The 19,959-nt window shown below is 56.8% G+C and overlaps 1 protein-coding gene across 1 annotated transcript in view; it reads right to left on the minus strand.

The window, feature by feature from the left end:
- The window catches only part of INPPL1 (inositol polyphosphate phosphatase like 1), a 70,029-nt gene continuing 50,070 nt past the window's right edge, over nucleotides 1-19,959 (minus strand). The window contains exons 18-27 of the mRNA XM_075066932.1: nucleotides 19,011-19,100; nucleotides 15,891-16,004; nucleotides 15,433-15,521; nucleotides 15,054-15,141; nucleotides 10,637-10,792; nucleotides 9,013-9,097; nucleotides 8,140-8,289; nucleotides 7,035-7,800; nucleotides 6,331-6,464; nucleotides 1-4,676 (exon numbers count right to left, since the gene is read on the minus strand). Coding sequence (XP_074923033.1) covers nucleotides 4,583-4,676; nucleotides 6,331-6,464; nucleotides 7,035-7,800; nucleotides 8,140-8,289; nucleotides 9,013-9,097; nucleotides 10,637-10,792; nucleotides 15,054-15,141; nucleotides 15,433-15,521; nucleotides 15,891-16,004; nucleotides 19,011-19,100 — 1,766 coding nt within the window. The 3' untranslated portion in view covers nucleotides 1-4,582. The remainder of the gene's footprint in view (nucleotides 4,677-6,330; nucleotides 6,465-7,034; nucleotides 7,801-8,139; nucleotides 8,290-9,012; nucleotides 9,098-10,636; nucleotides 10,793-15,053; nucleotides 15,142-15,432; nucleotides 15,522-15,890; nucleotides 16,005-19,010; nucleotides 19,101-19,959) is intronic.

Raw genomic sequence — 19,959 nt, forward strand, 5'->3', positions numbered from 1 at the left:
TTTCTAAGCAAACAAGTCCTTTTATTACTTCAGAATGTGATACTCCTGGACATAAAAAGTGAACATCTCGCAAAGTCTTCAGATCCTAACACTTAAAATTCTCGTCTCCTGCCTCCCCTAAGAAATAATATTAAGCATAAGAGAGTTTCAAATAACAATTAAATTAAACATTAAAAAAATAGCTCGTGATTTCAACCACAACAAAAAACACAACACGACGGTAGTTTAGTAGGATTAAAGTCACACCAAACGCCTCGCTAAATAACAAAGAGACAAGGTGGGGTGCAGAGAGCCTGCCAGGCCTCACGGGGACCAGCTCCTCCCTGTGCCTGATAGCTAAACTGCACTGGAAACCAAACATGTCCTTCATTTTTCTGTGAGAGCCACTTCATCACCATTGGCGATTCTCCTTGGGACAGGCAAAGGCTCCAGTGACCTAGCAGAGTCCTCCAAGGGTTGGATATGTCTCCTGGGGCATGTATGCTCACCTCTGGCTCTGGAAAAGCGGATGAGCACCACTGCCTCCATTTTAGAGATGGGGAAACTGAGGCACAGAGCGGTGAAATGGGCAGGCCAAAGGGCCAGGCAAGCAAGTCAGCATCAGAGCTGGGAACAGAAGCCAGGGCTCCTGACTCCTACTCCCATGTCCACAAACCAGTAGCTCAGAACAGCCTCTGAACAAGGTTCCAGTCCATCCTAGCCCAGAGACAGCTGTGCTAACACAGGGACAGTAGCCAGCCATGCTTCACTGACACCGACAGGCGGGTCCTCATTGGAACCAAATCACAGTGACGATCCCTTTGGTCGGAAAGGGAAATCGGTGAGCAGGGACCTGCCCTCAGCACCAACCAAAGGGGCTGTCCCCCTTGGCAGCTGGTGTCTTGAAATGAGAACTGCTTAAAACTGAACTGTGAACAAAGTCAGTCACGAGTCCTGGCCGTGCTCTGGCCTTTCGCCCGTCCTAAAGGCTTGATCTCTCCCTGTGCCACTCAGTGCATCCTCTGGGATCTTCCTGATGGCTAACAGGGAAAGGGGCCTAAAGAAAGTCAAGGAGGCAGCCCACAGCTTTCCCCCTCGAGATCGCCGGCAAGGGGCTGAAAGGCACTCACCCTGCCTGGAGAGCTGGCTGCAACCTCATCCAGCAACAGCTCCCGGCCACCACCGCTGCCTCAGGCCGGATTCAAACTCACCACAAAGCAGGGGAGCTTTGTATCGGCCCCCCACGCCACAGGCCTTACACTGCGGGATTGACCTCATGTGCAGCTGGCTCCAGAGGAGTTAGAGACGGCTGTTAACACCAGTCGCTTGCTCAATGCCTTTGGGTCCCCGTCGGGTGGCTGGTCCAGATTAGCAGCCTGCCATTGCTACGAGCTAATGGAGACGGGATTGGTGCCAGTGGGCGAGGGTGGGGCTGGCGGGGCATGGGGTCTTGCCTCACGTGGCCCACGCTGGGGGGGTTGAATCACCCAAGCCTGGCGAAGAGCGGGGGTGAGTGCCCCATTGCCTGCGTTCCCGCTTGGAACACATCAGCCAAGCAGCCACCCATGCGCTGCCAGCATCCAGCAACCAGGCTGATGTGCCTGGCCGTGGTGGCCGGGGAGGGGGTGAACTATGTTCCTCTTCAGGCCCTCGCCGGCAAAGAGCTCAGGGTAGGGCCTGCCCCATCTCCATCCACCCCAGGGCCTTGCAGACCAACCTCTTCAGTGCCACAAGAGGCTGCCCAAGAGCCCGAGTCAGTTACCCAGTGGCAGGTGGAGAATAGCTGGGAGGAGGCTGCGAAGAAATGGGGTTATGCCCCAGCAGCTAGAGCCTGTGTGGGCAGCGATGGGGGCCATCTCAGCTGTCTACACATGGCAGTGGAATGACCCATCCTGGCTGTCTGATTTAACAAGTGCCTATAAACGCTCTGGCACATGTGGGGTGCCGGAGCTCCACTCCCTGAAGGAAACTGGCACAGCTGAGTTTGGCAAAGGAGCCGCTTATGGTACTGGGAGAGCTATGATGTCCTTTGCAGTTACAATCTCGAGGCATTAGTGAAATAGCCTCAGTTTCCCCCTCCCGCAGCACACAGACGAGCTGTCGGACGGGGCCTTGGGCATCTTGGCTTCTGAAGTGGGAAAAGAACCCAGGTGTCCGGAGCCCCAGTCCCTGGCATTAGAACTTTGGCCCTGCCTGGCTTGAAGGGAGGCAGCTGGGGTCCCAGACTCACTTTGGATTCACTCAGCAGCAGGCGAGGACGCTACAGACACCGACTAATGCTGCACCCAGTTTGTGATTTCGAACCAATTCCGTTAAAATGGAGCAAACCCCAGTGCGTGTGCTCTTAAGCCAATCGCAGCCCAGTTTCTATCCATTTATCTTAATTCAGCAAGGACTCAAAGCTAACCTACATGGATATAAACCGAGTTTAATTTGGATTAAGGACTCTGACACTATGTTTTGCTCTGGTTCAACTAAACCGGTTTGAAATAACACTTTCAGTGAAGCGGGTGTAACTTTGCTGTAGCCTGTCTCAGCTGCCAGGTCCTCCCACTCTCTGCTGGCAGCTCAGACTGGTGGGTAAAGACTTGATGCCAGTGGAAGGACTTGCTCTCCAGCCAGCAGCACATGGGGAAGGGCTGTGGCCCTCGCAGGCACCTGAGCTTGCTGCCCCACATCTAACTAACTAACGTGGTGCAGGCAGGCATAGAGAACATGAACTCGGGGCTTGTCTTTGCTGCAGCGGGAACTCATGTTGTAACTTGGGTGTTGCCCCTAGCTTGAGTCCTGCCTCCACACCAAACCCCACGTGTAGGCTGGGCCGCCAGGGGTACAAGCTACAGCTCGAGCAAGCTGAACGCAGCAGCTGCTCCCCTGACCCCTCTGCAGTGTGGATGCAGGCGAGCGCCACTCTCCAGAGCTGGCAGTCGTCCGACAATTCCCCTTGTGGGCTCAGAAAGGACAGGCGGGTTCTCCCACGCTCCCTGGGAAACGCCCCTGCACTCACTGCAGCGCTAAAGCCCACGGGTGTGCCCCTAGTCATTGCCGACCCGAGGGGGGGAATAAAGCGTCAGATACAAATGCTGCCCCTTGCTCTCGTGGACGGCAGGCACAGATGAAGGCAGGACCCTTGGGTCCCCATGCCCGGTGAGGAACAGCTAGAAGACAGGGCAGCAGGAGGCAGTGCATGGAGCCTGGCTGGATGCCTGATGGGCAGGGCTGAGCTGGCAGGAAGGATGCCAGGGAAGATTGGCCAGCAGGTGGTGCACTAGCCTGGGTTTAATTCCTGGGTTGGGGCAACCTGGGTTTAATTCCTGCTCCGCCACAGACTTCCCTTGACCCTGGGTGTGGCCCTGTCTACACTAGGAGTGCTTTAGCGGGGTCCTAAGGCATAACTACGCTACAGCCGGGGAGGAGCGGAGATAATGGGGGCTAGAGGAGGACGGAGGACTCAGGAGTGAGTGGAGGGACCATTGCCCCCGCCATGGGCTCCCACAGTCAAGCAGAAGGGCTGAGATAGTCTTTACTCCCCCACTGAGCCTAGACCCCGCTGCCCGCTCCAATTCTTCACTGGGTCAGAGGCGCCGGGCAGAGAGACTGCTCTGGACGAAGACAGCCTTCCCTGGCTAACCACATGGCTGGGACGTATCCCAGGATGCTGAGGCGCCTGGCGGGAGACAGAGGGTGGCTGTTTTGTCATGACCCCCATGGGGAAAGATCCAGCGCACTGGCAGGGAATTCCTCCTCAGCTCCGGGCCAAGCCTCCCAGGTTAATTCCAGCCTCTGACTCCCAGTCAGAGCCTGTCCCTGATTCCCCACCCTCTGGGTGGATGCAGGCTCGTGTCCCCACTTAGGCAGCTCGTGTACCCCCCTCAATAGAGCGCTCCAGCCCCTTGCTCAGCCTGGTTGCTCTCTGGTGCCCAGAGAACTGTAACCCAGCGGCACCTGTGCCCGGGGAAGAGGGAGAGGCCCTGCCCGCCACTGCCCACAGCGCTGCGAGCCTGTGGGATGCAGGGGGGCAGGAAAGGGCCTGGCTTGGCTGAAGGGGAAACTCTCTACCAAGGAGGAGGAGAGGCCTAAACTGGACAAGCCTAGGCTGCCTGGCAATGAAACAAGACAAACTTTCTTCCCCTAGTCCAATAAATATGCAATAACTTAGGCAGCAGAGCGCCCTGCTCCCAGGCCGAGGTCACTTCCAACCCTCAGCTGTGGGACTGCTCAGCCCACGTGCGTCTCTCTGCCCCCTCCCACCTGTTGCCCCCTTGCTCTGGGTTGGCTCAGGCCTGATTCCTCCAGGAAGCCATGGGAGGCGAGGACAGGTAGGATCTGGGTTGCCGTGGGGTGGCTCCTTCTCACTCCACACCCACAGCCCCATCTCTGGGGTGCCTCCCTGCAGGTGCAGCACTAAACCAGAGTCCCATGGGGATGCAGCTCGTGGCTGCCTTGAGTCCCCTCCCTTCCCGCCAGGGGGAGGCGGGTGCAGGCACAGTGAAAGCCCCCGAGATCCTGACGTAGCAGGGGGCAGGAGGGGGACGGGGGATGCGAACAGGAGCAAGCACGGAGCGGCACACCCAGGCCCTGGTGTGGGAGACGCAGATTCCTGCTACTTCCTGAGCTTCAGCAGGTTCTCCAGCAGGAGGCGCTTGTGGTTGGGATCCAGCACCCCGGCCTCCTCCAGGTCCTCGTCCGTGATGTCACTGGAAGGGGGGGAGAGGACAGGAGTCAGCAGCCAGCCAAAATGCGGCCCCGGAAATCAGGTGACTAAATAGCCCCTCTCTGACTGGAGAAGCACAGATTAACCCTCGCAGCACCCGCACCCCGACAGCCACAAGCGGGGGATATTATTTACCCACACGAGTCACTGGCAGAACCCCAAATAGAACCCAGGCATCCTGGCTCATGGTCCCCTGCTGTAACCACTAGGAAACATTTCTCTGACTTCTCACGTCAGCAAGGAGACCCAGGCATCGGTGAGATCCCCCCAGACCATGCTTCTGAGGTGCCTGGAGAAAGCAGGGTTTGCCAACAGGGATCCCTGCCTGGGGTCAGTGACCCTTCCCTGTCAGGAAGGCTGGTGCCGCCTACCCAATGCCCTTCCCTTCTGAGACCTCCGCAGTGGGCAGACATGGCACCGTCACCCCACTACAGCAGGAGAGCAGTGGGCGTCAGGCGACCAGAGCCGTGCACCAAAGCTGTTCCATGTGGCAGGTAACCAGGTGTCTGGACAAGAGGCACCTTGCACTACACGCCTGCACGAGAGGACCAAGCCCCTATAGAGGACCATATAGACTGCTGCTCCTCCCAGCTGATCCCGCGCTGGGAGAAGGTGCCCGGTTCTGCAGGTCAGTGGCGCCCCCTAGTGGCAAAAACGCCAAACTTCCACCCTGTGCTCCCAAACCCGTCAGCATGCTGGGATGGAAAGCGAGGGCCCCGGAGAGCTAGGATGTTGGCATGCCAGGTCCATGGAACAGGACGTGCCCCAGCAGCTGGCATTTGCTAAGATCCTGGGCAACCAGGAGACATCTCTACTCATCCATTCTCCTCCTTGTATGGTCCCACCCTGCCCCTCTCGCCATTCATCATGCTGCCCCTTACTGCCCCTGCCAACCGGGCAGAGGTAGCTTGTTCAATCCCCCCGCACCAGCGCTGGCGTTGCTCTCCGTGGCAGGCTGGGGCGATCTCACCAGCGAGGCTGTCCCCTCCCTCCCCCGTGCCCTGTGTCACTGGTGGCAATCCCGTCACAGAGGCTGATCACTCTCCCCACCGGGTGTCTCGCCCCTTCCTGCTCCTTATGTTCGTCGCTCCCATGGACTATCTCGAGGGCCCGACCAAATTCACAATTGTGAAAGACACATCACGGACCGCGAACTCAGACCTCCCCCATGAAATCAAGCTATTGGAGGGAAGGGAGAGGGGCAGGGCTCCCCGTGCACCAGGCTCCAGCTGCTAGTCCTGGGACAGGACACAGCTGCTCTCGAGGGGAAATCAGACCCACCTCCGGGTACCTTCCCCAGCTGCAGGAAGCTCTGTCGCTGCGCAGAATGAGGGTAGCAATCCTGTGACCCCCCTACAACAGCTTTGCGACCCCCTACAACCTCCTTTTGGGTCAGGACCCCCACGGTTACAACACCCTGAAATTTCAGACATAAACCTCTGAAAATGTGAAATTGACTCATTTTAAAACTCTGGCTGTGAAATGGACCCTGGGTTTGGTAGGACCCCAGCTGTCTCCATCCCCGCCCCCTAAGATGTGCCCATCTTCACTGCCCTGCCCCCAGCTTGGGCTCACTGCTCCTGCCAAGCCAGTGTCCCCCTGAGCAGGGTGGTGATGGTCAGGCCAGGCCCCCTCACCTGAGGAACTCCAGGTCGTCCCAGCCGTTGTGAATCAGCCCCTCCTCGTACCTCTCCAGCCCGAGGGCCAGGAGCCATTCACCCACGCTGCACTCGCTCAGGCTGGAGCTGCTCCTCCCTCCCTGGCCCAGCGCCTACGCAGAGCAGATTGGCATAGTGCATCAGGCACCACGGGGTTCCAGCTGCCCCACCCCTGCCCCCCGGGACCCTCCTGTGCCAAGCAAGGGGGCTAGTGCAAGGCCTTAGTGCCTGCTCCGTGCATGGGAAAATCCGACTGACCCAGGGCCTGGCTCTAGCACCTTCTGTCCCAGAACCCAAGGCACTTTGGACTGATGAGTTCATGCCCCTGAGGGGTTGGGCAGTATCCGTAGGCCCATTCTCCAGATGGGAAAACCGAGGCCCAGAGCAGGCCAGTGAGCTTCCCGTGGCCATGGAGTGAGTCAGTGGCAGAGGTGGGAGGAGAACGCAATTCCCCTGACTCCTGGGGACAAGACCAGGTGGAAGCCAGGGGAAGGGGATGTCAATTCCAGGGCTGCTGAGACCCCTCGGCCTTCAGCCATTTAAACCTGGGGCCTCTTAGCCAGAGCAGCTTGGCTGAGCTTGCCCCCAAGTGCATGGGGCAGAGGGACATCACTGAGGGACGCCAGAGGGAGGGCACTGGGACCCCTGATCTCATAGGGCCTGTGACAAGCTCCTGCAAGTACCTCTTCAGCCAGGTCCTCCTCGATGCTCTCCCGGATGGAACGGGGCGGGAAGGTGATGGGCCGGCTGTAGTCGGGGTGCATGCACCTGGGGGGCAGGTCCAGCCGCCCTTTGCTGAGCAGATGTGGGGCTGGCCGGCCCTGCTGCTCCCGCCCCCGCCCCAGGCCGCTGCCTCCTTTGCTGCCTGGATAATCCACCTCGCTCAGGGTCTTGGCCATCTGCAGCACCGAGCAGGAGCGATCGTCCAGGAGGCCTCCCTGAGCCTGGGGGACGCTCGGGGGCTCCACCAGGAAGCCAGGTCCGGGGGGGAGGGGAGGCCTGGGGTGTAGCTTGGGTGGGGCCAGCTTGGACTCCAAGGGGTCGCTGAAGGCCACGGCAGCCCACGGCTTGGCAGTGCCGGGCTCCTCCCTGCCAGCTGCCCCACCTAGGTCCTTGGCACTGGCGTAGAGAGGGTTTTCGGACACCTCAAACTCCACAGCCTTGGGCAGGGGCGGGGGTGGGAAGTCGGGCGGCGGCAGGTTGAGGGTGCCTGTGTCCTCGTCGGAGGAGCTCTCCTCGCCCCGGCCTGGGAGCGGCTGGCAGCGCCGCTCCGGCTGCACGGGCACCGTGATCTGCACTTTGTTCTTGGGGGCCGGCCCCTTGGAGGGGGTGGGGGGATCCGCGGCCAGCAGCTGATGTGGGACCCCCTCCAGCACGTAGTAGGCTGGGTTATTGAAGCTGTTCTTCGTGGGGCCGCCGTCGGGCTCCGAGGCCGAGTCCTGCATGGACCTAAGGGCACAGGACGGGAGAGTGAGGCCAAGGGGCAGGCAGAAGGAGAGGCTGGTCCATGCAGCCCACAGGCTCTTTGGGGCAGGGACTGTCTCTCGCTATGGGGTATGCACAGGGCTAGGGCCCCCCTCTCAGCTGCTCCCCGGCTCTGGAGGACTCCTCTACCCCAGGCATCTCTCTCCAATGGGACGCTCCCCGGCAGCCCCCTGAGACGTCACCACCGACGTACTTAGGCCCCCCCTCAGGGGGATGTCCTGCCAGCTGTCTGGTGAGAGGCTGCATTGTTCTAGCTCACGGTGGTACCAAGGGGACTGGGGGCCCAGCTTGTCCCTCACTGACCTGGTCTGAGAGGTCTCCTCCCTGGAGGTGCCGCGGAGTGGGGCTGGCAGGCGGCCAGCAGTCAGGGTGCTGGGCTTCTCCGGCTCATCAAACAGCTTCCCGAGGGGGCAGGCTGCCGTCTCCCCTGGCAGGGGCTTCCGTCCGGCGGATCTAGCAGAGGGGGAGATTATTGGTCAGTGGAGATAGGGCCCGTCCATACCCTCCCAGTGCTCCAAGATTGACCCCCGCGTTGTGGTGCTGCTTCATCCGTCGTGAGGCAGGGCTGAGCCTGAGGGGGGAACCGCGGGCCCCAGGGAGACACCTTCAGGGAGGAGAGGCCCAACTCACCTGCGTGCTGACATCCAGGCCAGGGCTGCCTAGCACCAAGCCCACGGAGGCGCGGGCCCAACTCCAGGGCTAGAAAGCTGCCACGCAGCCCATCCCCGCAGGCCCAGGCCAGCCTGTACCCTTCTGTCTATTCACCAGCACTTCAGACATCACCGGGGATCAAACCCCCGCAGGACTTTCCCAGCTGTACACAGCTAGCACCGCACTACGCCAGCGGGTTGCACTGATACCCGCTGCCCTTCACCCCAAACCTTCCAGCCCCAGACAACCCTGTCTGCTCCTGGGAAGCTTCTTCAGCCAGGGCCCTGCCCCAAAAGCCATCCCCACCCCAGCAGGGTGGACCCCGCACTGCTCGCTCATCTCCCCTGAGACCAGGCCAGTGCAGAGGGTCACTGACCATCCCCGTGAGTGACAGGGCTGACCGGACAGACACGCCCCTCCGGTATCCCTCCCCCGGGAGGGGAGCACCCTCCCCATCCCCACCCCACCTGGCTTCTTCCCAGAGCGGCATTGCCACAGCCCAAACCCACCCCAGCCCACCCTTACTTGGCGTGCTCCTGGCTGGCCCGGGAGCCCAGCAGCAGCTTCCCCTTGGCAGCTCCTGTTTCGTCCTTGTCGATGCTGATCCACTCTGCGGGCAGGAGAGACGCACACGCTTAGCGGCGGAGCAGGCCCCGCTTAGCTCATTTGGTGCCTTGCCTTTGGGCACCCGGGCCTGGCTGGCTCGATGCAGTCCCAGGCCATGAGGATCCCACCCTCCGGCCCTTGGAGGGCTCCTTCTACCCACCTGGCACCATCTCGCTGGCTCCCCAGCTCTGGGGGTGAGTGGGAAACTCAGCCCCCAGAATCCTTGTCTCTCGGGCACCCCCAGCGGTGGCGAGATGGAGTCACCCCCAGCCACTCACTAGATCAGAGGTGGGCAAACTACCGCCCGCGGGACCCTCCTGCCCAGCCCCTGAGCTCCTGGCCCAGAAGGTTAGCCCCCTAGCCCCTCCCCCACAGCCTCAGCTCGCCCCACCACTGGTGCAATGCTCTGGGCAGCAGGGCTGCGAGCTCTTGCCAGGCCTGACCCAGTTTCTGTGCTGCGTGGTGGCGTGGCTGGCTCCAGCCGGGCGGCACGGCTGCCTGTTCTGGTGGTCTGGGCAGCGTCACCAGCCACCAGTGCTCCTGGCAGCGCGGTAAGGGGGCAGGGGGGATTGGATAGAGGGCAGGGACATTCGGGGTGGTGGTGTGGATAGGGATCGGGGCGGTCAGAGGGTAGGAAACGGGGTTGAATGGGGAAAGGGGTCTGGGGGGGCAGTCAGGGGGGTTGGATGGGGCAGCAGGGGGCAGTCAAGGGACAGGGAGGGATGGATGGGGCAGGGCTCCTGGGGGGTAGTCAGGAGAGGGGGTTGGATGGGGCAGCAGGGGGCAGTCAAGGTCCGGGGGCAGTCAGAAGACAGGGAGGGATGGATGGGGCAGAGGTCCTGGGGGGCAGTCAGGAGTGGGGGTTGGATGGGGCAGCGGGGGGCAGTCAGGAACAGGGGTTCCAGGGGCAGTCAGAGAGAAGGGGTGGTTGGATGGGGCAGGGGTCCTGGGGGGGCCATCAGGGGACAGGGAACAGGGAGAGGGTGTTAGATAGAGGGGGCTCAGGGGGCGGGGGTGTGGATAGGGGTCGAGGCAGTCAGAGGGCAGGGAACAGGGGTTGAATGGGGGCAGGGATTTGGGGGGCAGTCAGGAACAGGGGTTCCGGGGGCTGTCAGGNGGGGACAGGGAACAGGGGGGTTGGATGGGGGTTGGCGGGCCAGGCCACGCCTGACTGTTTGGGGAGGCACAGCCTCCCCTAATTGGCCCTCCATACAATTTCAGAAACTCAATGTGGCCCTCAAAGTTTGCCCATGCCTGCACTAGATGGTACCACCTTCCCCACGGCTGCCAACCTGGCCTGGATTCAAACTCTGAGCCACGCAACAGCAGCGGCCCGGCTCCAGCCTGCGTCTCTGCTTAACTGGGGACCAACATCCCAGCTTCTTCTAGGCAAATTCCCTCCCTGGCTGCTAGCTAATGGCTTCATTGGACCATGCAATCAGCTGCAGCAGTCGGGCCGTGTAATCCCTTGGAGCCCTGGGTGCCTGGCAGGCAGACCCTGAAACGTGGAAAGCCTCCCTCCACACTTCCCACACACACTCACCGTAGAGCCTCTCCCGGGTGCTCATCCGCTCGGCTGGGACCCGGACCTTCATGGAGCCCCGGATGTTGCCCGTCTCCTCCCCACGGTGGGACAGGTAGGTGAGGAACTGCTGGGTGGTGCTGCCGATCATGGACTTCAGGGCGATCACGCACTCGCCTGGAGGATGGGCAGGAGAAGAGGCGTCGGCAGGACAGCCAGAAGGCAGGCACCAGTCAAGGTTAACTGGGGATGGGGGAGGGAAGAGGTGCCCATGGCACCGCCCTGCCCTCCCCTCCATCCCCAGCAATGTGACCCCAAAGGAGAGTGGTGGAGGGAGAGAGAAGATGCTGCAGAGACAGGGGTGGGACTCCCGCCTGCGAGAGTCGCTCTGCGACTGCACTCAGGAGCCGAGCCCCTGGAGCGAGAGGCAGGTGGGGTGAGCAGCTGGAGCTCTGGACTGGGATGCTAGAGACCTGGGTTCAATTCCTAGCTTGGGAACACGCTCCCTGGCTGACCCTGGGCAAGTCACTTAAGAGCTCAGCTGGGAAAGGAACAGAACAATGCTTCCCTAAAGTCAAGGGGCCATGTGAGGCTACAGAGCAGGACGAGGGACTCGGATACCGCAGTGTGGAGAGGGGCCTAGACAGGATTGCATTATATACCAAGAATATCTACACTTGTTCTGAGGCCCAGAAGGAGGTGGGAGACAGACCAGAAAGTCTCCAGGTAAAAATAAAACGGAGGGAGAAATAGGGGTGACACCATGGTAGACCATCAAAGTAGGAGGTGTTTCTACTACAAATAACAGCTATCCAGAATGCAAGCCCTAGTAACAATGGGGGGACTTTAACTGTGCAGCCATCTGATGGAAAAGGCAACATGTAAATTTTGCAGCAAGTTCTCAGGCTGTAGCAGGGACGACTCGTTGTTTCAGAAAGAGGAAGACGTAACCAGTGGGGGAAAGCCATTTTAGACTTCATTCTGAAAGACACGGGCGTACGGAGGAGGGTTTTAGATTTATTAGGAACTGGAGGAGCCTTTTGGGAAAGGAGGAGCCTGTACAGAAAGGATGGACTCCACTAAACCAAAATGGAACCAGACTGCTGGGTGTGTAAACTTAAAAAGGTTGTAGAGGAGTTTTTAAGCTAAGTGCAGAGGGAAAGCCAACAGGTGCTGAGCACACAGTTCAGGACAGAGACATCCCTTAGGGGAGGATCTGTTAATGGGGATTTTCTATATCCTCATAAGGAGGAGAGTATCGAAGCTGATAAAGTACAGGTAGGAACTGAAGAGAAACAGTCAAACCAAAAAGAGTCCCAGTCAGTTACATCATATGAAGGCAGACAGCCAAACATTGAGAAATATTATCAGAGCTTGTCCACAAATGCAAGAAGTCTCAGTACTACAATGGGTGAACTCAAGAGGGCGATATTAAATGAGAATGTTGGTAAGAAAGTAGGAATGGCCCTACTGGGTCAGACCAAAAGTCTGTTATGGACCCTGTTATGGTCTTGGCCTTCACAACATCCTCTGGCAAGGAGTTCCACAGGTTGACTGTGCATTGTGTGAAAAAAAATACTTCCTTTTGTTTCTTTTAAACCTGTTGCCTACTAATTTCATGTGGTGACCCCAGTTCTTGTGTTATGAGAAGTAGTAAACAACACTTTTTTTATCTACTTTCTCTACACCAGTCATGATTGTACAGACCGCAATCGTATCTCCCCTTAGCTCTCTCTTTTCCAAGCTGAAAAGCCCCAGTCTTATTAATTTCTCTTCAGACAGCAGCCGTTCCAGACCCCTCATCATTTTTGTTGCCCTTTTCTGAACCTTTTCCAGTTCCAATTTGGATGTAACAGGGATCACAGAAACTTGGTGGAATGAGGATAATCAATAGGACACGGCGATACCAGGGTACAGGAGATATCGGAACAATACAGTAGCTCGTGCTGGTGGGGGAGTAGTACCAACACAGGTGCTTTCTTTCCCATATCGCACCACTCCCCCAGCAGCCCTGTTCTTGCCAGATTCTGCAAGCAGGGCCTGACTCATACCAGGCCTCTGGTACAAGGGCTTCATGTCTCAAGTTGAATTCCTACTACATTAGCTAATGTGACACCGATTTTTTAAAAAGTTTTCAGAGGTGACCCTGGCAATTAGAGACTGGTAAGTCTAACTTCAGTACAAGGCAAATTGTTTGAAATTATAGTAAATAACATAATTATAAGATATGTAGATGAACACGATTTGTTGGGGAAGAGTCAACACAGCTTTTGTAATGGGAAATCATGCCTCACCAATCTACTAGAATTCTTTGAGGGGGTCAACAAACATGGGGACAAGAGGATACAGTGTGCCTGGATTTTCAGAAAGCTTTTGACAAGGAAATGGCCTTAAGCAAAGAAGGGAGTCCTGGGATAAGAGAGAAGGTCCACTCATGGATCATTAACTGGTTAAAAGATAGGAAACAAAGGGTAGGAATAAATATTTAGTTTTCGGAATGGAGAGAGGTAAATATGTGTCCCCCAGGGGTCTGTTTGCGCCATGCCTATTCAACGCATATTCATAAATGATCTGGAAAAGGGTAAACAGTCAGGTGGCAACATTTGCAGATGATACAAACTACTCCAAGATAGTTAAGTCCAAGAAGAGCCACAAAAGGATCTCTCAAAACTGGGTGACTGGCAAACAAAAGGGCAGATGAAATTCATTGTTGAATAATGCCAAAGTAATGCACATTGCAAAACATAATTCCAACTATACATACTGGACAGACCAAACCAGTGTCGTACAGGAGTCTGGTAGAGGGCAAATTACTGGTCACTGGATGAGTAGTTTTTCTGTTCCCTGAGCGACCAGAGCAGGGGCTGCACTAGAGTAATCAGGAACCGCTAGAACACCATTAAGGCAGATAGGCTGATTAGATCACCTGCAGAATCAAGGCAGGCTAATCAAGGCACCTGGTTTAAAAAAGGAGCCACTCAGTCACGGAGAAAGAGCGCCAGAGGAGAGGAAGTGTGTGAGAGGAGCTGGGAGCAAGAGGCACAAGGAGCTGAGAGTGAGAAGGTGTGCTACTGGAGGACTAAGGAGTACAAGCGTTATCAGACACCAGGAGGAAGATCCTGTGATGAGGATAAAGAAGGTGTTTGGAGGAGGCCTTGGGGAAGTAGCCCAGGGAGGTGTAGCTGTCATGCAGCTGTTACAGGAGGTACTATAGACAGCTGGGATCCACAGGGCCCTGGGCGGGAACCCAGAGTAGAAGGCAGGCCTGGGTCCCCCCCAAACCTCCCAACTCCTGATCAGACACAGGAGGAGTTGACCCAGACTGTGGGGAAGATCACTGAGGTGAGCAAATCTGCCAATAAGAGCAGGACCCACCAAGGTAGAGGGGGAACTTTGTCACAATACATAATGATGGGGTCTAAATTAGCTGTTACCACTCAAGAAAGATCTTGGAGACATTGTGGATAGTTCTCTGAAAACATCCGCTCAGTGTGCCGCGGCAGTCAAAAAAGCGAACAGAACGTTGGGAATCATTAAGAAAGGGATAGAGAATAAGACAAAATATCATATTGCCTCTATATAAATCCATGGTATACCCACTTCTTGAATACTGTGTGCATATGTGGTCGCCCCATCTCAAAAAAGTTCTATTAGAATTGGAAAAGGTTCAGAAAAGGGCAACAAAAATGATTAGGGGTCTGAAACAGCTTACATATGAGGAGAGATTAATAAGACTGGGACTTCTCAACTTGGAAAAGAGACGACTAAGGGGGGATATGATTGAAGTCTATAAAATCATGATGGGCATGGAGAAGGTAGATAAGGGAGTGTTATTTATTCCTTCTCATAACACAAGAACTAGGGGTCACCTGATGAAATTAATCGGTAGCAGGTTAAAAACAAAGAAAGGGAGTATTTCTTCACACAGTCATCCTGTGCAACTCTTTGCCAGAGGATGTTGTGGAGGCCAAGAATATAACAGGCTTCAAAAAACACTAGATACATTTATGGAGGATAGGTCCAACAATGGCTATTGGCCAGGGGGGGCAGGGATGGTGTCCCCAGCCTCTGTTTGCTAGAAGCTGGGACAGGACGACAGGGGATGGATCACTTGGTGATGACCTGTTCTGTTCATTCCTCTGGGGCACCTGGCACTGGCCTCTGTTGGCAGACAGGACACTGGGCTAGATGCACCTTTGGTCTGACCCAGTCTGGCCATTCTTATGTTCCTAGGTCACAGCCCACAGGAGTCAGTGACAGAGCTGGGAACAGACCTCACCCTAGGGCAGCCAGGACTAGAACCCTAACCCAAGACTCCTCCCTTTGAGCCAAAGGAGAATGCCAGGCGCCTCAGTAGATCCCTCCCTTAGCCTCTCTGTGACCCGGCCCCTGGAGGGTGACATTACTCCTATGCTGCACTCCCCCTCCTGCTCCTTACCGTAGGATTCGTAGCCATCGACGGACTTGACGGTGAGCAGCAGGTGCTGGTCCTGGAGATACTCAATCTCGGACAGAATCGGTTTCAGCTGCAGCCAGGGGGAACCCATGGAGAACGAACATTTACTCAGAGCAAGGAGGCCAACATGCTGCATGTGGCAGCTACAGGGCATGGCGGAGCAAGATGCAGTAATACAGGGATCCTGCTCCGCCTGCCGATCGAACCCATCACCCGCGTTCTCCCACCCGGACAGGGAAGCGGTGATACTGACCCCGCTTTGTAAAGATTTAGGGATTGTTACTAACAACAGCAAGGTGGTGTCTCCTCTGCGCAGAGGGGGTATCAGGGTGATTGGCTGGGGGAGGAGGTGAGTTCTTACCGTGGGCAGCTGCCTCGAGGACCACTGAACCTTCAGGAAGTTGATGTTGTCACTGCTCTGCATGTCGTTCTCGCAGCTCTTCTTGAACTCTGGGGGCGAGGAAGTGGCAAGCTCGGGTTAGGCACACGTTCCCCCGGCGTTCAGACACAGTGAAGCAGTCCCACACCTCCCCACCCTGCCCCCATCTAGCCAGAATGGAACTGTCCTAGGACTAAGTTGACCCCATGTAGAGACAGACACCCCCCCACTCCCCCGCAGGCTTCTGCTGCTTGAGCTAAGGGAGAATCTCCACTAGCACAAGGAGAATTAGGACTTTTACATCCTCTGCCAGCTGCAGCCACTGGCAGGCCATAGGCTCACACATAGCAGATGTTGGAGAGGCTCCTGTCTACACTAGCCAGTGGGCTACACGGTATGTGTGAAGGCAGGCGAGCGGGGTGGGGGTGTCAGGCACGCACCTTCCAGGCAGGTGGAGTAGAACTCGATAAAGAACTTGGTCCGGCTGGCTGTCTTCACGATAGCTTCGATGCTCTCGAACTCAATGTAGGCCTGGTCTGAGGCCTTGGAGAGCCCTGGGAGCAGAGCATAATAATAGCAGAACACCTCGCTAGCTCTTACCTAGCACTTCTCATCCCTAGATCTCCAAGCGCTGTACAAAGGAGGGCAGGGTTGTTATTCCCATTTTACAGAGGAGGAAAACTGAGGTAGGGGGGCCAGAAAGTGACTTGCCCAAGGTCACCCAGCAAGCCAGTGGCAGAGCTGGGGACAGAACTAAGGTCTGCTGAGTCCTGGTCCAGTGTTCCAACCATGAGGCCAAACTGTGGAGAGAGCCATTGCTGCCCCAAGAAGACAGGACCCACAGGTTCATATGAGGGACTAGGAAGACACCCCTGGCTTGGTTTTTATCACAGCTGGTATCAAGCGTGGAGAACTACCAGGTCTGCCGGGCCCCAAGCAAGTTCATCTCTCTTCTGGGTTGAGTGATGGAGCAAAGGGTGCCCAGAACTGCCAAAGGGCACAGCCGAGGGGAGGACAGGAGAGCAGGGCTGAAAGGAGGCATGGATCTAGGGTGGCATTGCCTTCTCCGGGGGCAGTGAGACAGGATCATGCTTGGGGGCGACAATCCTGAAGTGGTGAGGCCTGGAGGTGGTGAGGTTGGGAGGACTCCCAACACTCAGGTGGAAGGTTGGGCCGCTCTGCAGTATGATGGGAAGGAAATTAAAGATCATCTAGGTATGACCCCAGAATACCAGGAATACTTCGCCTCGGTTTTCACTAATGAGGATCAGAGTGTGTGGACAAAGGCAGGATGGAAATGAGTTTCTAGAAATGGTAATTACCTCAGCCGAGGTGGAAGAAAAACGTAATGAGCTTAATGTGCTCAAATCAGGTAGCGGGGAGCAAGGCAGATAATTTTCATCCCAGAATCCTGAAAGAACTGGCACATGAGACTGCTAGTCCGGCAGGAAGGGGGTTTTAAATGCATCTAGCTATTTGGGGTAGCACTGTATGACTGGAGAATAGCTAACGTCCCTGGATATAAGAAAGGGGAAAAAAGTGACCAGGGCAGTTACAGACCTGTTAGTCAGACTGCAGCAGCATTCCAGGAATTAGACTGGATTGTGAAGGAGAATAATTAAATTCAGAGAGGTAACTGGCAAAGGAGATGTAATGCAACATGAGTTTACCAAAGGTAGATGGTAGATTTCAGCTACCTGAAGAGGGGTTCCAAAGAGGAAGGATCTAGACTATTCTCAGTGGTACCAGATGATAGAACAAGGAGTAACGATCTCAAGTTGCAGTGGGGCTGGTTTAGGTTAGATATTAGGAAAAACTTTTTCACTAGCAGGGTGGTGAAGCACTGGAATGGGTTACCTAGGGAGGTGGTGGAATCTCCTTCTTTAGAGATTTTTAAGGTCAGGCTTGGCAAAGCCCTGGCTCGGATGATTTAGTTGAGAACTGGTCCTGCTTTGAGCAGGGGGTTGGACTAGATACCTCCTGAGGTCCCTTCCAGCCCTGATATTCTATGATCGTGCCAGCCCAACAGATTTCTCTCTTTGAGCAAAGAATGGATGCTTTAGACAAGGGAGGTGCAGCAGATCTAATAGACTCAGTCTTCAGTGAGGCATCTGCCACGGTGTCACTAGGAAATGGTTAGGGATCAGTGCAAGACTCGTCAGGTGGGTAAGGAACTGGCTAAAGGGAGAAGGCAGCAGGTTGCACTGAAAGGTGAATACTGGACAGGAGAGAGGTTCCTAGTGGAGTTCCCCAAGGATCAGTCTTGGGACCAATCTCATTCACTGTGGTTATTAAGGACCTGGACACTATAAGCAGGAGCGGGCTGATGAAACATGCTGACAACCCGAAGTTAAAAGCCAGCGTCAGTACAGAAGCGAACTGGAACACAGGGATCTGATGACCTTGAAGGCTGGAGCGACGGAAATGGGATGAAATTCAGTAGTCCAGAGTTCAAGGTCATGCGCTTTGGGTCGAGTAAGAATTTCTGCTTCAAGCTGGGGGCTCATTGGCAGGATGCGACAGAGGAGGAGAGACCTGGGTGGGCGGGTCAGGACTAGGAGCCAGTGGAGTGATGCGGCTGTGAAAAAGGCAAACGGGCTCCTAGGATGTGTTAGCAGAGAGAGAAGTATTAATGCCGTTGCACAAGGCACTGGTGAGACCGTATCAGGAATCCCAGTGCAGTTCTGCTCACCCGTGTTCAGGAGAGAGGAATTCAAACTGGGACAGGTGCAGAGAAGAGCTGTGAGGATGACCAGACAGTGGTGGGCCTGTTTTAGGGGAGCCAACTGGAAGAGCTTGGCTGGTTTAGTCTGGCAGCAAGAAGGGGAGAGGGAACCAGATTCCTCTGTGAACACACCAGGGGGTGAGCACCAGGGAGGGAGACGAGCTCTGGAAGCTACAGGACAGTGCTGGCACAAGAACAAATGGAAACTAGCCATGAACAAATTCAGGCAGGAAATTTCTAACCATCAATAGGAGCTGTGGGAGCAAACAAGTGAGTTGGTTTTAAGAGACAGCTGGACAAATGGATGAGTGGGAACTGCGTGACAGGATTGCTTGTGAGGGTGGGGGGACGGAGGGCAGGGGACAGGGCTCGGCAGCCCTGAGGCTCGCTTCCGGTCTATGGCTTACACCTTCCCAAAGTTCATGCTTCAGGGTTTCAACTGCCCACCAGCAGGGGTCAGGAAGGGATTTCCCCCTCCCCAAGTGTATTCTGGGAGGGCTTTTTATCTCCCTCCTCTGAGGCGTGAGGGATGGTCACGGCTGGAGATGGGACATAGGATGGGGTGGGCCAGGGCTCTGAGGTGGCCCCGAGCGCTGTCTCTTGGCGGCGGGGTTAGCATGTGGGGGCTGGGTGGACTGGTGGCCTGCAGTAGACAGACAGTCACACTGGAGGCTCTAGCGGTCCCTTCCAGATTTAAACGCTACAACTTTGCGACATGCGTGTCCCCACAGAGGCTCAGTGACAAGTCAGGGCCAGGGAGAGCCGCTTGGCCATTGCTAGCCGGTGGCCTCCCAGTCCAGCACAGGGCAGGCACATGCCCGCCTTCCCCCTGTACCTTTCTTGGAGACAAACTGGGATGTCACTCCAACCTCGAAGGCTCCGAAGACAGGGGAGTGGTCGCTGGTCATGATGTCGTCGGTGCATCCTGCCAACAAGCAGGCTCCGCTGGTGAACTGGGCCGGGCGCTGGCTCAGCGGGGCCAGGGGCTCCGACCCGCAGCTGATCAGGCCCGAGGGGAAGGCATGTCCCTCTCTAGGGGTGGAGTGCCCCAGGGCTGGGCTCACCGGTGGGGCAGCCGAGAAGGAGCTGGGCACTGCTGGAGCCCCCTTGCCCGGCCCTTCACTGGGTGTCCGTACGCACCTCAGAAGCATCGCCAGGGAGAGAACTATGTTTCCCTCCTACCAGAAGTCAATGGGGAATTCTGATACCCCAGGGGACCAGGCCTCTCTGCCCACCCACTGCCCTGCCAACATGCCCACCCCAGGCTCCCTACAGCCTCTTCAGTCCTTGCCCCCCTACCTCACTGAGGCTGCTCACAAGGAGGGGGAGCGCTTGGGTAAGGGTGATGAACCCCTGTCCCAGGGACAGAGCCCACCTCCCCCGTGAGAACCGGACTCAGATCCGCAACTCACAGGCCTCTGTGACTAGACCGTTTTGGGCTGGATTTGAACCTGGGACCTAGCAGGGAGAGGCTGCAGAGCTCATTCCCAGCCCGGTTCCCACTCTGTCTACCCCACGCCCATGGGAGGGATTTCCTCTCGAGCCCCCCAGGGCGAGCCCCAGACCCGCAGGGCCTTGCTCTGCTGCACTGTGGGAGGCAGTGCCCACGAGGTCTGGGCAAGCAGGGCCCTGGCAGGGAGCCTGGGCTGTCCCTCTGCCCCTCTCACCATTCCCCCAGGGGTGTCGTGCAGCTCGAGGGGGTGTGAGGGGAAGCAGATTCTGGGGTCGAGAGGAGAGACGGTGTCCCAGCCCCAAGGAACAGTCAGTGCTGCAGGCACAACCAG

This window comes from Chelonoidis abingdonii, chromosome 1, assembly GCF_003597395.2.
Source record: "Chelonoidis abingdonii isolate Lonesome George chromosome 1, CheloAbing_2.0, whole genome shotgun sequence".
NCBI lineage: Eukaryota > Metazoa > Chordata > Testudines > Testudinidae > Chelonoidis > Chelonoidis abingdonii.